The 17,143-nt window shown below is 48.1% G+C and overlaps 1 protein-coding gene across 7 annotated transcripts in view; it reads right to left on the bottom strand.

Annotated features, from left to right (window-relative positions):
- LOC127066027 (spectrin beta chain, non-erythrocytic 1) overlaps positions 1-17,143 on the bottom strand; it is a 37,177-nt gene that overhangs the window by 9,905 nt on the left and 10,129 nt on the right. For 6 of the 7 annotated variants that reach the window (XM_050999218.1, XM_050999219.1, XM_050999213.1 and 3 more), the window contains 11 exons: positions 13,640-13,890; positions 13,356-13,523; positions 6,814-7,039; positions 6,318-6,595; positions 3,620-6,223; positions 3,221-3,537; positions 2,737-3,114; positions 1,986-2,651; positions 1,603-1,888; positions 852-1,070; positions 297-739 (listed from right to left, as the gene is read on the bottom strand). In XM_050999218.1, the coding sequence (XP_050855175.1) occupies positions 297-739; positions 852-1,070; positions 1,603-1,888; positions 1,986-2,651; positions 2,737-3,114; positions 3,221-3,537; positions 3,620-6,223; positions 6,318-6,595; positions 6,814-7,039; positions 13,356-13,523; positions 13,640-13,759 (5,705 nt within the window). In that variant the 5' untranslated portion in view covers positions 13,760-13,890. Of the gene's footprint in view, positions 1-296; positions 740-851; positions 1,071-1,602; positions 1,889-1,985; positions 2,652-2,736; positions 3,115-3,220; positions 3,538-3,619; positions 6,224-6,317; positions 6,596-6,813; positions 7,040-13,355; positions 13,524-13,639; positions 13,891-16,402; positions 17,132-17,143 lie in introns of those variants that run through there. The other variant, XM_050999220.1, reaches the window with a different exon arrangement.

The following is a 17,143-nucleotide window of genomic DNA, read 5'->3' as shown; positions in this document are numbered from 1 at the left end:
AAAACAGTTAGTATCCCAACACCCTAGTAGCAAAGTTACGATATATCTAGGATGCGCAAAGCGATCGCTCGAGTCATTTATGTTACGATCGTATCGATGCATAAACTACCGTATACCGTTATTAAATCAACGACAACTCCGTACACCCTCCCCCTGTTCCCTGTAGATCTGGCCAATGTAAATCAAATAGAAAGCGCGCGTGAAAAGAAAGAGAGAGAGAGAGAGAGAGAGAGAGAGAGAGAGAGAGAGAGAGAGAGAGAGAGATGACATTTAAGGGGAAAAATACTTGAGCTTACCCCAACTGTTCCTGCCGTTTTTCGATGTCTTGAATGTAGGGACTCTCGTTCGCGATTAACTTCCTAGCCAACTCTTCGCACTGATTAAATCTCTCCGAGCCGGCTTCTATTCTGTGCTTGAAGTCATTAAATTTGGCTTGCAACGCCAACAAGTGTTCGTAATCCTGTCCGTAATCCTCGGAAGCAGCAGCTTGCTCTTGCTCCTTGATCCATTGTTCCAATTCTCTACTTTCCAAGAAGTATTCGTGCCGATACATGCTCTCCATGAGACGTTGCTGTCTTACCGTAGCCAATTTTTGCAACGCCCTCATCTGCTGAGCGATCGCTTGTTGCTTATTGGCTATAGCCTTACTGTCGGGATGTTTGGCATTGATCATCGCGGCTGCCGTATGTCCCATTTCCGATACGATACCGTTGTAAGTGTCTAATTCAAGTTCTACCGCCTGAATAAAATAAACGACAAATGTACGTTACTTCGACGGAAAGCAACGATTGCATCGTCAAATGTTAATTCGACGTTAGCGCAGTGAAACGACGATGGGCATTATCTCGTACCTTGTGTTTCGTTAACAATTTCGTGGCTGCGTCACGATCTCTTCCATAATCGGTCGAGCTGAGCACATCGTTCTTTTCGTTTAGCCAACTTTCTACTTCTCCGGCTTCGAAGTAGAATTCTTGGGCCTTCAATGACAAGTCCAACGCCTTGCTTCTTTCTCCCGCCTTATCTTGCAAATCTTTCCAAGCGTCGTCCAACGAGTCGCACAGCTCCCGTATCTATATCAAATGTATATCGGCGTTAAGTCTCTTTCTCTCGCGGTTTAAGTCATGCTGCATTACTCCGTAATGTCGTCACGTGGCAATTACGTATTAGTGACGCGAGAGGACGAGTGGCAACACGAACACACAAGAAAAAAGAAAAAAGGAGGTTCGTCCTGTACTCCTGCGCGCAAGATTTCGAAAGTATTTGTCGAAAGAGCGGACGAAAATAACAAAAAAGAAAAGAAAAGAAAAGAAAGAAAAGAAAAGAAATACGTTTTATCGTCGTCGTATGCATTTGGTGGTAACACCAAACAGTAAAATAAAAATCGTTTGTTATTCGAAATGAGGCGTGAGACACAAATAAATCATCAGCATGCATCCACCTTTCTTACCTCTGCATACCGAGTATTCTTGGGGGTGTTCCAGCTGTGCAAAAACGATCATTTCTTACTCTTGTCTCGCCTTTCGTTTTCTTTAATCGTTTGAAAGGTAAGCGCGAATGTGGCGCGAAAAAGATTATTCGACGATATACGTGGAAAATAAGTACCTTCTTCCTCTCGGGATGAGCCTGCTCGATAAGCGCTTGTCCCGAGGCCAAAGTTTTGTCTATCATCGGTCGATGGCCCGCGATCTCGGCCTCCAATTTTTTGTGCTTTTTGTGTAAAGTCTGAGCTTGATGCAAGTTTTGTCCGAGCGTCGTCGAGGAGGCTTGCGGCAAGTGATCCTTTATCCATTGCAATTCGGCGTCTAATTCGAATCCAAACTTGTGGAAACGTAAGCTCTCTTCCAACGCCTCGCGTCGTCTTTTGGCAGGTTCCTTCAAACTGCGGAATCTATACGAAGGAACAATCGTTAGACAATGATTAATTTATCGATCGATCGACGACGCGACGGAGAGATCGTTCCCACGCACGAAAACTTTCTACGTACTTTCTCTGAGTGGCCTGGCTGGATTTCAATATATTCGCAGCATCGAAATGACCTTCGTGCGCCATTTCCTGACCCATGGCGACAAGGTCGTCCACCTTTTGCTCCCACTGACACATGTCGCTTTCGAGGGTCTGATGCTTCTTCAATAATTCCTTGCAACTTCTAAGATCCGTTCCCACCTGTTTGCTCTCCAAACAATTCTCGATTTCCTCCAATTTCAGCCTGGCGTCCTCCATCGTACGATTGTAACCGTGTTGGGAGGCCGCTTGCCTCAGCCTACGGCCCTTCTCCAAGGAAAGTGCGACCAATCGATCCCACTGATCGTTCAGATCTTTCAACGTTTCCCCTACGTCGTCCGACCTGTAATTTTCCTCGGATATAAGGGCTTTCCCTGCCTTGTTGACCGCCCTCAATTGGCCCTCGTTGGCCCTCAATTCCCTTTCGAACGCCTCGTGTTTCTGCAGTTTGCGTTCCAAGTTGTTCAAGTCGCGATAACTCTCGTCGGACGCAGTCTTCATTTTATCGCTCAGCCAGTCGCGCAAATCGTCGACCTCCGCCGAAAATTGTTGATAGTGTTCCGATGCCTTTAGAGCCGCTCTTCTCCGTTGCGCTGCATCTTTGACGGCCGTTCGACGAGCCAAAACTTGATTTCTCCTTTCGTCGATGCTGAAAGCGCGAGTATCATTAAGCACGTTTGGATATAGGAACAGTGATCAACGCGCGTCGAACATAATCGTATCTTTCAACCCACTAGTCTTTGTCGTAGTGATCTTGCGCGATCAGCTTGTCGGCCGTGTCGCTGAACGCTTTCAATCTGTCGTCCTGAGCGTGAAGAGTATTCTCGAACTTTTCGTGTTGCTTCAGCAAAGCCTCGACGTCGTCCAAAGATTCGCCCAGCTCGGTAAACTCCAAGAAGGCTTCGTGGGAGCTCGTCGTGGCTTCGATTTGATCGGCCTCTCTGTTGAACTGTTGCAATTCCAAACATTGCTGCAGCCACTCCTCCTTCGCCATCCAATCGGACGTTACCGATCGGTACAATCCATGCAGCTTCTCCAATCTCTCGCGAACGTCCGTCAGGGCCGGGTTGCGATGTAAAAGCTGACTTCCGAGCTCCTCGACTTCTCGGAACCTGCAAAAAAATGTCCCGCGTTATCGCGTCCCTCTCCCCCCTCCTCGTCGGGTCGTAACGCATAATCGTAACGCGTAATCGGATAATAAATATCGCGAATACGCACTCGTCCTCGCGCGTCTTTATATCCTCCCCGAGTTCCATGTGCTGCTTCCTCAACAGCTCGGCGGTAGCCACATCCCTGACCGATTCTTCGGCCTTCATCGTTTCCTGCACGTCCGCGGCCCAGTTGATCAAATTCTTCGAACCGTTCATGAATATCTGCTGGCCGACGGCGTCCTCCAAACGAGATCTACGCTCCTTCGCTTTGCTCTGCACTTTGTTCCACAGGTCTTTGATCTCGTTTTGTCGGGCGTTCACGTTGTTCAGTTCGTGGGGATAAGAACTCTTCACGCTGTTGGCTAATAGATTTACCTTTCTCACCTATGGCACGAGTTACGTCAACGAGTTAAAGGATTATGAAGAGAGAGAGAAAAGTCGGTAATCGTAATCACGGGAAACATACTTTCTCCTCTACCGGCGCCAACTCCCGCTCCAAATGCTGATGTCTCCGTTGCAAAGCTTGAACCGTCTTTAAATCGGGTCCGAGCTCGGCGGTGTCCAGTTGCGTTATCTTTTCCAACATCCAATCGTGAGCCTCGTCGCACGTCCTGTTGAACAGTTCCACGCTGGAGGCGCCTTCCAAGCTCTTCTCCTTCTGCGTTTTCAACCAGTTCAAATGGTCCCAAAGCTGATGAATATGCCTCTGCCTGGCCTTCACCTTGTCCAACTGACTGTGCCCCTGCCTGACGAACTCGTCGACCGCGGCGTCTATCGCCTCGACGCGCTTTCCCGAGGCCGACAGGTCCGTCAAGAACTTCTCGTACTTTCGCTTGGCCGTCTCGACGTTGTCCCGCGGATCGTCGGTCCGAAGCATCTTCTCCTTGTCCTTTATCCACTTTTCGAAATCGTCGCACTCTCGGTAAAAACCGTACAACCTAATGGCGTCCTCCAACAAGGCGTGACGCTTCGTCGCTAATTCCTGCAATTCCCCGTACGTGTCGTTTATCTTTTTCTGCCGTTTTTCAACGCTGTCGCCGTCGTTGGCCGCCTTCCGCTTGATCGGTTTCACCGTCGACTTGATCGACTTCACCCTTCGCACCGGCACCACCTGCTTCACCATCTTGGTCCTCTTGACCCTTTGCGTGACCCTTACCTTCTCCGGTCGCCTCATTTGAACGGACACGACCTTCGGCTCGATCTCGCGAACGTAATTGGCGGGGACGAAACCGTCGGTGCCATCCGATTTCCTGACGCTCCACCAATCCGAATTGGTCTTGTTCAACAGGAACATGACCTCGCCCTTGGCCATGTGCATGCCTTGACCGGTGAACGGATACATGCTCTTCACCTGCGGCACCAATTTCTCCTCGTGAACGGTTCTCGGTTCCAATCGTTCGACGATCTCGTCGACCCATTCGTCCTGAGGCACCAATCGTATCTCCTTGCTCCACTCCTCCTGTTCCAATTCCGCGACGGGTTCCGGATCGGCCGACAATTCGAGCGTGGAAATTCCCGACTTGATCAGCTTCTCGGCTTGCATGTTCAGAGATTGCACGTCGCCCCTGTAGGCGTTCAACTCCCCTTCCAGATCCTTGTGTCTTTGCAAGAGCGCTTGGGCGCTTGGCTCGTCCACGCCGTAATCTTCCGAGGTAACCAGAGCCATTTTCTCGTTCATCCAGGAGTCCGCCTCGTTCGCGTCGGCATAAAATTGAAACGCCTCGGCCGCGTCGTCCAATTGCTTTTTCCTCAAGGCAGCGAGCTCTTCCAAAACCTTCCAATGCTCCTGCAACGAGTCTATACGATTTTGAATTTCTAACGAGGACGGATGATTGTCGGCTATCAATCTTCTACCAGCCTCGCACAATTGTTCGGACTTCGGTCTGCGTACCTTCATCTCGTCCTGCAACGCTTTGTGCTTTTGTTGCAAGGAAATGACGGCGCGCAAGTCCTTCGCCGATATTCCGGCTTTGCAGATGCGTTGTTTCTCGATGAGCCAGGATTCCTCGTCCTCGTGATCTTGCAAAAAGTGGAAAAAGTTTCTGGCGTCCTCGAGACGGGCCTTGCGCTCTTTGCTGTACTCCACGAGTTCGTCGTAGGCACGATTTAGAAGATCCAATTTTTGTTTCAGGAGAGGCACCTCCTTGCTCTGCGGTTGAGCCAAATGTTGGCCGGCCTGTCTGCCCAGGCGTCTCTGGCTCTCCCCTAGCGCCGTCACCTGCAATTCCTGCAAACTGTGCTTCTGCAAGAGATCCTCCACGCCCAACAGGTGTGGGCCGACGTCCGTGCTTTGGAAATTAAGCTGCAGCTCTTGAATGGAGGCCAGGGTCGTGTCGATCTCCCTCATCAAGCTCATCAGAGAGGAAAGAGCTACAAGATTGGATTTGTGATGATCCAACAGGGCCAACAACTCTTTCCATCTCTGCAATACCTCCTGCTCCCTCACTCTGACCCTCTCTAATCCATGATAATTCTCTCTGACCAATTCCTCCGACATGTTCGTCAGATCGTGAAATCTCTCCTCTCGTGCCAGAATGTCCGCGCTTATGGCCTCGTGCTTCTTCACCGTGGCGTCCACCTGGGCTAGATTACTGCCGTATCTCGGATCGGTCAAGACCTGAATCATTTCCTTTAGATAGCCTTCCCTGAGTACGCTCTTTCTCTCGAACTTGTAATTCAACTGTTCCAATCTTTCCTGGCGCAAGAGTTCCGTTCTAAGGGCGACTTCCCGCCGATGTTCCGCCCTTTCCAATTCGACCCAATTCCTTTCTATGTCGTGAACGAGCTGGCCCTCTTGCGGCGTGAACGCCGGCTGGTTCAACGATTTCAGCTGCGTGTTTATGTGGAAATACAAGGCCTCTATCTCCGATCGTTCCTTGTACTTGGGTGGCTTTTCCACGGTTCTGTATTGCTTGAAGGCCAAGAGCTCCCGCTGAATGCCCTCCAACGAATTTGGAAAATTTCGATTCTCCAAGTCTTGGATTTTCAGTTTGATCCATTCGAGCAGGTCGGTGGTCAATTTTTCGTAGTGGATCTTCATCTTGTCGGCGTCCATCATTTGACCGACGATCTGGAAATATGCGCATCAACGTGAGAAACGATCGACCATCCTTCCCCCGCCCCCCTCCTCCGCCACCTTCTCCCTCGCATACAGCTATACCTACGTTCGCGATTCTCTTTCCGCTTTTAATTTCGTTCTTCATCCTGGCGAACGTGTGATAGTACGACGCGACGTACGTGATGATGGACTTCTCGTCCGGCCTAGCGGTATCGACGTCCTCGGCATCCAACAACCTGGGAATACCGAGCTCCGAATAGGCCACGTCGAAAGCATAATTCAAGTTGTCGATGTTCTTGTTTTGCTGCAGTTCCGACCAATTGACCAAGTCCGGCCTGTGTGCGTGGATAAGAGCGTTGAAACCGAGACCGCTTCTCCACGAACCTGTTCGACACGAATTACGTCTTTACTTACTCTCTTTCTTCTTCCTTTTCTTTTCTTTTCTTTTCTTTTCTCCGGTCTTGCGCACACTCTCAAGTGCACATTTGCTGCCATAACGTTTGCGATAATGAATATCGTCGAGTTTCTTACTTTGCCATTACCAAGTTCGACGATAAGGGGGCGCGCGCTAATTAAAATCTCGTCAAAAGGTCGTTACTCACCCGTAAAATCTTGAATGTTAACGCCAGGGTAACCATTGGTTTTCCTTTGGCACCAGAGCAGCAAAGCGTCCTTCGCCGACTTCTTCTCGCTGCTGTCATTCTCCTCGTCGACGTCGATCTCGATCTCTTGTATTTGAAATCTCAGGATGATGGTCCAGATCAATCCGAGGATCAGTCTAGGATTTCCATCGACTATGTCTTCCGCTCCTATACTTTCCAACCGAACCTACGAAAAATATTAAGAGACGTTACGAAACGGTAGTAAGCACGAGCATGGGAAAACTTTCTTCCTTTCTTATCGGTTAACGAGAAATATATGGGTTTCCGTCGAAGACGAAACGTGAGAACATCGGCGAGAAGATCGATTCGAACCGATTGACCCTATTGTTAAGAAAGTACGCGCGTTACAAGTATCGGGAGTTACCGTAATCAGAGACGTCGACTCGACACGTACGACCGTTCTCGCTCGTTAAGAGAAACGGGAGAGAGAGAGAGAGAGAGAGCAATCATCTTCCTCCGAAGGGAGGGATCGATCTCTCTATTCGTTTCGGTCGAGAAAGAGACATCTCGGTTCGTTCGAAATCGTGCGAGATCAACGGGGAAAGACCATTTTTGAAAAAAAGACGCGAGAGGGAGTCTTTCGTCTCTCGGGTGTCTTTCGGGGCACGTTATTATGGTTAGTTGATCGCGGTACGTGCCCCGCGACGTTCTCGCGACTGCTGGAATGCCGTCCGATCACTTGTGCCGCTCTATCAAGGCCGCTGGGAAATGGAAATTATTGCTTTTACCGGGCCGGCCAAGCTCTCTGCGTCGTTCGCTCGGGACGAGACGCGAGAACTCCTTCGATCCAAAACAAAGAAAAGGTGGAACGTCACCGTTAGTAGGTGAGCGCGTCACGGTGAACGGAGGAGGCTAACGAGAGACCAAGCCAGCTCCTTCCCTCCTCGAGAGAGGGGAGTGTCGTCGTCGCGCACTCAAACTCGTTTCTTCCACCACGGTAGCGCATCCTCTCCTCTTTCTATTACGGAAAAAGACCAAAGAAATGATAAAACGATCTTGTCCGTATCGCTACCGGGATCTCCTCTTTTGCCTACGGATACCGAGCCGACTTACGGTTTAATGCGTGAACGAAGCGGGAACGTTTGAAAGTCCCCTCCGTATAAGTTCAACGGAGGAAGGTACGCGTGAAATTAATTTCCGTTCTCCAAGAGTTTCGAACATCGTCTACGTTCGCGAAGAGAACCACCTTGCGTACGCCGAGATTTCCTCGTAACTATCTCGTAATCCCTCTTGCGTAACATCTTCGAGATCCGCGAGCTGCATTCTTTGCGCTTGAGAAAGTTTACAATCGCTTCTTGATTCCATGATGAAGCACCGCTAGTGGAGTGCCCACACCGGAACCGTTTCCTCGCCGGTGGAAAGAGACTTTTTCAAGAAATCACCGAGCACGGACAAACGATTTCCGCGATGGTCGATATTTTCGAGTTTCCGCTGCTTCTTCCCCCTCCCCTACCCGATCGGATATAAAGGGACGAACGACGAGAGCGAGGAAGAATGGCAAACCGATGAGAGTTAAAGAAAACGCGAAGCGACTGATAGAACGGGTAGGTTCTCTTTCTTCTCTCCTCCCAAAAGCATAACGCGCGATCGCATCGAGCGATCGAGTCGTCCGTCTCGAGAATTCGAGATAACGCGGGCTCGCGTGAATCGATCGCGAATTACGATCTCTACCTCGAGCCCTCGAAAGAACGATTTCGTTAGTCCCGACCTCGTCTTCGCGTTGCGCGAACAAAATCGATACTCGCTCGCTTCTTTTTCTTCTTCGAAGAAACGAGCTTCGAGAGGAACGCGTGGTCCTTTGGCGGACGATCGATAAGACGTATCGCTGGCAATTTGTCGACGATGAAAAAGCGGCCGGAGCCAGGAGAGTCATGATTCATTCTCCTCGATTATCGGGACGATCCACGAGAGGCTAATGAGAGATCGTCCGTTCCCCGTCGAGTCGTACGTTGTAATCGTTTAAACGATGCGATTATAAATCCATCGACGTTAACGAATTATTTGCCGTTTTTCTCCCCGTACAGGTTTCGTATTTGTCCGGCGCGGATCGTACATTTTTGAGGAGACGACAACCTACGCAGAACGGATTCCTACCTTTCGACGTTAGACGTCGCAGGATCGACCTTTGAATTTCCATCGTGCCAAACCGCGTGCACTCACGTTAAAAGTCGAGCTTCGCCGACGTATGAATAATGAATGAGCCTCGGGCTGCATCGTAAACCGCGAGAATACGGTACACCGGTCGTTGCGTCTTGCGCCCGAAAACGAAGGATAAGCGTGTCGCCGTATTTGCACCGTTTTGCGAACCTTCCATCCATCCATCCATCCATCCCCCTACTCGTCTCGTCCGATCTTTCCTATTTTGCGCGTTATGCGTTCTGTTGCGCGTGCCGCGAATCGACGGGTTAAGGCTCGCCTTAAATACACGGTCCGTGTACGCATCGAGGTTCGCCAAGTCGAAGGAATGGGAATAGCATTCCTAATGCATTTAGCGTGGAATGCGACTCCTACGTCGAACGTTCACTGGATCGACCGAGAGGCGAACGTGCACGTGCGCGCATTGACCGTTCGACCGCGCGCTCTCTCTCTCTCTCTCTCTCTCTCTCTCTCTCGTTCTTTCTACGCTTCTACGAGCTTTCGTTTCGAGAAGATCGAACGTTACGTGCGATTACACGCGTAGATACGTTCGGGAAAAGAAAAGAAAAAACAGAGAAGAGAAGGAAGAAGGAAGAACGAGGGATCGCCGACAGGCACGCGCGTTAACGCGCGAGACCGAGATTAAGAAGAATTTTATGGCGTTTCAGCGCGCGATACCACGAGTACCTCTTTAGTTTCGGTGCAGCGCGCCTTAAATCAGGAAAGTACAGGTCGTTTGCAACGGGCTGCGCTATCCCCCCGTGACCCTCCCTCTCTCGCACCATTTCTCTCCTTTCCACGTGCACCTTTCCAGTTCAACCGTCTTTATCTCTTTAAAAGCCGAGCCGCGTAGCGGTTTTTCTACGTCGTCGTTTCGCGCACGACCGAACCACGTACGTTCTTGCGAGGACTAGGAATGTGAATCGGAGCCACGCGAACGACGAGCCGAGAAAAGGAAGGAAAAGAATAAGACGACTCCTTCTTACGTTCTGCCGTTTATTTCTTAATTCCCAACCGAGAGGAGAACCGAGAAGCAACGGCCTGCAGCTGCGTGTCTACGGCGAGCGAGCGTAAAGGCAAAGGAGGACCTTACGCGAACGTCTTTCTAACGGGCTTCTCCGCTGTTCCATAACCTTCCATCTCCCTCCCCCCCTCTCTTTCTCTTCGTTTCCTTTTGGATCCGCGATTCTCCTTGCGGCATCACCGATGACGCTGTTCAACCTTGTACTCCATAACCATTCACGATATCGCAACGTGCACGTGCCTTGTCCCTAACGGCGTCTTGTCGAATATCGATCGATAATTTCACTCTTTATTCTCAGTGTTTTTCAATTTTCACCCATTGCGAGTCGTTGCGAAACGACGTCGACGACGGAGCTCGTTAGAAGAGATAATAAATTTCGCATTGTCGCGAGTCGATCTTTGCACCGCGCAATCATTCCTCTAATTAGAGACGACTTCTACCGTATAAACAATGCCGTCATCCGTTCATTTTTATGGTTAACTAGGATAAGGGACGTGAGATCGACGAGAACATCGTCGATAAACAACTGCGCGTTGCTCCTATTTTATTGTCATCGAAGCGACTCAAGGGTTATCGCTCCTTTCTTTTGGCCTCGCTTTATCGCTTTATTAAATAACACGAATTCCTCGAGAGCAAAGTGGCAAATTTCCGCTTTTCTATGGGTTTCCTTTGTGACTGCGCGACCATCAACGATCTCGTAAGAACACGAGGAAAGTTACGCGCTTCTCGCTTTCACCCGATGTTTCTTTTTCTCTTCTTCCTCTTCTTCTTCCTTCATATTCGTCACTCGAAACAGGTTTTATTCGATATTTACGAGAGTCCTCCTCGCGATCTTTGTTTAGAGAGAAACGCACGTCTTTGACATCAACGATATCGTTACAAAAGAGATTTCGGAATATCGAAAAGTATATTTCGAAGCATTGAAATCCTTTGCGAGAGTTTCTAGGAAGACTGGTTTCGTTCGAACGACGAGATCGATCGACGATTCTCGAATCTTCTCGTTCGAGTTATGAAAGAAAACAAAAAATGCTTTAACCGGGCCTCCTTTTAGCGTGCTCGAGTGGTCAGTCTAAACACCATTGTCTAACACTCAACGATCGCGAATAGTCGATGTATGTGCCGTCTGGTTTCATTTCACATCTGCGGCACTCACGGTCTAGCAAGTTTCGCCTCGGTCGGTGACCTCTCTCTCTCTCTCTCTCTCACTCCCTTCTATCTCTCCTTTCCTTTTCTTCTCTCACGTTTCCTTTGGAGTCCATTCGGTTCCTTGTCTCTCCTTCTTGCTTCTCCTTTTCGCCTCTTACGGTGCCCTTCGTGTCCTTCTTCTATCTTTCTCTGGACCGACGATACCCACCTGCGGTCTCGCGAGATATTTCGAAAAACATGACCGTCCAAGAGATGATACATTCGAACGATAAGTACGTGGAATTTTGTTGACGTGTAAATGTATTAGCTTCGATCGTGCTGTCAAAAATTTAGGAAAATTTGCCAATAACATCGAGTAACGAAAGCGATGCGAAAGAGCGTGCAACGCGTAAAGACTGTGGTCTATCGGTCAGCGACTTTCACTCGGCACCTGCTCATTCCTACAAATCGATTTCGTTTGTATGCTTTTCTCGGTTAAATATCGATGTTTTGCAGGCGCCGGGAATTGAATAGACGCGATATACGTTAAGCGTATTGGAAATATTCATACTTTCCAAATACTTATTCAAAGGGATCCAAGGAAGCTCGCGGCTGAGTTTATTTTTAGATACTTTTTTAAGTCGATCGACATTTTTCTCGTTGACTACTTTGACACGTACTTTTGCACGGAAGCGGAATCGACGTTATTCTTTCGCTCGATCGAATTTTGAATCGTCACCGCCGACTACGCGACTCGAGCGCGCAGGAAAAAAAAAGACAGGAGAGTGAGTGAAATATCTGTGAGAATCAGCCGATCCGTCGTACACGAAATAGTTCACAACTATTCGCGATTGTGGACAAAGTTGTCGTCGATCGTAAAACACGACAAGGAAGACGGATCGTACTTAAAAACGGTTGAGGATTTCAATAAAAGATTTCGTGCTTTTTAACGAACGACATTATAAATAGAATTTACATCGATGCTTCGCGTCAATTTAATCTTATTCGTTTAGTACGAAAGAAAAAGTTTCTTTGTAATGCCGACGCGGATCGACGCACACCTGTGTCAGAGCCTTTAATGGAGAAGAGCATCCAGGAGCACGCAAGTAGCATCGAAGAGAGATACGCGAGGCTTTCCACTCGCTATTTCCTACTTTTCTCCGATAAAGGAAAAACCAGACGGCGAAAGGAACTGCAGTTTTTGTTTTCGCGCGTCGCTTCGAAGCCTAACTTGGTTAGGCGTATCGGTTCGAGGTAAGTAATCGAATTCCGTCGGAATAGAAACGTCGGTAATACGAGAGGCTCGTCGATCGATTATTATTCGTCATAAATTATTTACCTAGCGTATACGGGTCATTGATCGTAGCCGCATCACCACGGGAGAATATTTTTACGCTCGACGGGAATGCTTTCACGGAAGAAAGCGCCTTCCCAAGCGAGCCGATTTCTTTTTCTTTACGCTCGAATCGCGATAGATGCCTTCGCTATGTGTCTCGTCTTAGTTGACCGAGACGACCGTCGAAGCTCGTCGAAATGTTTTATATTTAATCGAACGTTTGCCGGTTATTATATTAGAAATTTATCGGACGGACGAGCCCTAAATTATACTCGACGCGTGATATCGCGAGAAAAATGAGACGAAAGATCGAACGAGATCATTGCAGGAAGAGAATAAAGACGGACGAGAAAGAAGAATCCTAACGAGACTTCCGGTAAGAGAAGAATCTAGCAAGGGATTTTTTTTTGCTTTCGTTCCGTCCGAAGGGACGGTAAATCGATGTCCATCGTTTAACGTTCGGTCGGTCAATGTGCTGTCTACTTGTCTTACGGTGGTCTCTCGCCTCGACTCGACTTTATATTCTCTCGTCCGGTTTCCGACTCGACCCAGACTAAGCTGACGATACGCAACCGTCCTTTTCTCTCTCTCTCTCTCTCTTCCTCTCTCTCCTTCTTTCACTCCAAATACGTTTATGCTTTTCTACGTACATCCAACCACGTACGTGTACGCGTGTCGGTGTAGATAAAACTGTTATGTCATAAGCCAGGCAAGTATATAGAGGCCATTCACGTGGGGAGTAGAAGTTGCGCGGCTTCTTGGGGGGACTTTGCTTCGAGAAGCGTCGAGATCTTTGACGTCCCGGGAATCCGAGGCCCGACGAAAACTGAAAACGACCAGTACAAAAATAAACGAACTTACCTTTGTATGGAGAAAAGCCAACGACTTGTTCACGTTCTCGATCTTGTGCACTCGCATACGACCGTTGTTGGGCTTGGCCAATCTTTCCCCCGAAATTATTTCCAGCAGTTTAAGTAATTTTTTCCCATCCGCAAGGTCCGTGAACAGATCGTCCACTTCCATGCGAGCCTGAAACGTCGATTATTTCGTAAGTTTGTTTTCTCTATTTGTCCCAGCTAAAGTCATTTGAGTCGAGTGACGCACTCGACTCGAGTAGGCAAAAACAAGCGCACGAGTATAATCACCTTCAAGAGGAAGGAATTTATCCATTTTGTAAACGTCTTCTTCTGAATATGCAGACGTTCCTCTTGCAGGGCCTTTATACGGCCCTGCTCGAACTTGAGAACGTCCTCCCTCTGAGTCATTCTCTTCTGTATAATCGGACCACCCCTGTATCTGTCGACTCTCGGCGGTGGATACGTGGGGAGATACTCGAAGTTGTTAGGTCTTCCTTGGGGTACGGCGCCGTGCCCAGATCGGGGCTCATACTGCGCCCCTGAAACAAACATTTCCCACTCGTTAGAAAAAACTTTTCCGTAGGGGCAAAAACACGGGATCGGGGTTCTAAATGTTTTCCAGATGAAATCTACAGGGGTGTGCTACGAGTAAATCAACGACGCCGACAGGATACGGCGATTTCTCCGTAACGTCGGAGAGAGGAAAATGACCTAAAATAGAACGGTTTTGTAAACGAGTTCTACGATAGCGGCTCGGCTATCTCTATTTTTATCCTAAAACGGAAACGAGACCTTTTTTACCTAACGCTAGGGTAGGAATTGGGAATGTTCGATCTCTCTCTCTCTCTGCTCCCTTTCGCGCTACAAGCACCTTCGCGACAAGCGTGAATAATTCAGCGAAGAGCGAAGCGTTACATGCTCGTTATGACGCGCAAATATTTTCCCACGTGCTTGATTACAACGACGACGAAAATGACGACTTGTGCTTCTGTAAGAAAGAGCTGAAGAAGCGAGAGGGCTGGAGGAGCAAGCTGGACGAGGAGGAGGAGGAGGAGGAGGAGGAGGAGAAAGATAAAGGGGAAAAGGAAAAGACGAGAAGCGGCGAGAGGCAATCTCGCTGGTAGCCACCACCGGCCCTTTTGTAGACGCTGAATCAAATAGGCAATTTGCTTTCGCATTCACGTTCACGCTGCACGCCGTGGTCCATGCGAGAGAGAGAGAGAGAGAGAGAGGAAGAGAAAGAGAAGGAGAGACCTTAAGAAAAACTTTATGACAGGGAGAGCACGGCGACGCGAGTACACAGAATGGCAGTGACAATAAGCGAGGACAATAATCTTGCCAAGTCACGAGACTGACAAGAAACGAGCTGCTCGCTAGTGCTGGCGTTGCAGTTCCTCGCTCCAATGTCCGTCGACTCGGTCCTCGCTGCTACGAGTCTTTCGCGCTTGCTTTTATTTACTTCTAAAGGAGAAAAGAAGCCATTGTCGGGGTAGCGTCTCCTCCTTCGACACCGGCCCCTTCTATTCGAGTCCGCTCCTTTAAAATATATTCTACGTTTTCCAGCCTCCGAGTCTCAATGCGATTCTATCCTGCTGTCCCTAAACCGTCAGGATTTGAATAATGACGTTCTTTCGAGATATCTCGTCGTTTCATCGCTCCTCGACGAGCTATTCGAGAATTATCTCGCGGGGAATGAAACGGAAAATAATATTTATTTCTTCCCGTTTCATTGGAAAACGCACAAGAGTCTTAATTGCGAGCTACTCACGTAAAGAGCTCGCGTGCAAAGGAGTCGTTCTCGTACGATATAGCGGCACAGCGACGACGACCTTTTATTATCTCGGCACTCGCGCGAACACGTCGCTCGAATCTAAACTCCATGAATAGCGAAAGCCGTCCCCGATGGAGCGTTTAATTACCGCTTATCGAGTGAATCGGTGCGACTGGTATGCGCGAGTTAATGCAATCTCGATTATTACGTAGGCAACAATGTATAATCGCACGTCGTAAAGACGTCTAATCCCAAAGCTACGAGCCGATGTACGCATTTGCCATTCGTTAGAGATCATTTTACAATTCGTTAGATCGCCGAGGTTAGAAATTATGCTACGTCGTCGAATCGCGAATGCGCAAAAGGGTTAAAAAGAGGATGACGTATCGACTTTCCTTTTATCTGTACGAGGTGATAAGATATCACGCGAAAAATGTCGAGCCAGTGGTCGCTTCTGCGCTAAACTATGCGACACTTTGAAACCGAACGAACATCTCGTCTCCCTTTTTTTCACTTTCCACGGTTCTTCTTAACTAACAACGAGCAACGTCTGGGAAGTTATTTCGAAAGGAAAAAAAATAAACGAATGAGACTATGAATGAATTCATTGATCTCACCGAGTCGCTATCCCGCCAACGTAGATAAGACTTTTTGCCTCTAACGTAACCGATGTCTTCTACAAAAAGCAAAAAAGGAACATCCATATTCGGTTGTTTGGCTTGCGTTGCGTCACATAGAGCACAGACTCGAGTGGCTCTGTAAATCTCGATTTACAAGCTTGCGAGGACGAGATTAACTCGACGACACAACGATAATTCCTATTTTTAGATTTATTCTTTTTCCGCGCTAATGCAAAGGCAAATCGTCCGCGTCAAACCAGAATGAAAAAAGCAAACGACTTCGTTTCTCTCTTCCTTTTCTTTTTTGGAAAATGAAAATCGTCTCGTTGATAAATCGTTGCAAGAACATCGACTTTACGATCGAAATATTTTGCCAGGCCGTCTATATACAAAAAAAAGAAAAAAGAGAGAGGTGGAGAATAATTTCGAAAGTAGTTTAATCGCTAAACTTGCTCTTGAGTGCACGATCGAAACGAGCTTTCCCCGTCTTCCTCGAAATGCTTTTTCTTTTTTCATGTTTTGCCTTATCGATGCGTGTTAATCGTATCGATGCGTGTTCGTCGTATCGCGCTTCGAAGAACAATTTCATTTTTACGCGTTAAGAAACAAATAATCGCGGAGAAAAGCAACGCTTATTGTCGCAAAGAATATACCACTTACTTGAAAAAATGCACGATATCGGCTCGATTAAAAAAAAATAAACGGGTTCGATGGTGTCGGATTCGCGATATATCCTGGGTGTCGAGTGACCCTCTAAAGAGTGCTACACAAACGTTAGAAACAATGACGAGGAGCGAACGACACCGTAGATTTGATTAGAGCACTTAACCGGCCACCGCCCGATATAATGTATCTATGTATACACGCGAGTGTTTCTAGTCGACGGAAAGCACGTAATACGATTGTAAGACACGTATGGCAAATTCTTCGAGCGTGACGTTTCGAGAAGCACGCTTTCTCTCTCTCTCTCTCTCCTCCCTTATCGCATCGATATAACGAATTTTTGCCATTTCCTTCTTCGCGAAGAGCAGAGAACGACGGCAATGATCGTGAATCGCTATTCCCCCAAGGACACGTATTGTACCTACATACGTACGTACGTACGTACGTGTGTCGTATACAAGAAGGCCCGACCGTTTTACAAAACAGAAAATTCTCTCCTCTCTTATCTCTTCGCACGCCGACGACGAGTAATAATGTACAGGTGTGGTCGTTACGAAATCTTTCGTCGAAGTCGGTAGATCGTACTTAATCTTCGATCTGGCTTAGAATCGACGATATAACCGACTAATCCTATTATTTTACGGAAAATCCTATTATTTTGCCGTTTTGACGTGCGAGCGATAAAGAAGAGGATCGAGTTTGATTTTCTCGTAGAAATTATCAGTTTATCGGCCATAT

Source organism: Vespula vulgaris, chromosome 9, assembly GCF_905475345.1.
Source record: "Vespula vulgaris chromosome 9, iyVesVulg1.1, whole genome shotgun sequence".
NCBI lineage: Eukaryota > Metazoa > Arthropoda > Insecta > Hymenoptera > Vespidae > Vespula > Vespula vulgaris.
The sequence above is the reverse complement of the archived record's forward strand: the minus strand, read 5'-3'. Positions and strand labels throughout refer to the sequence as shown.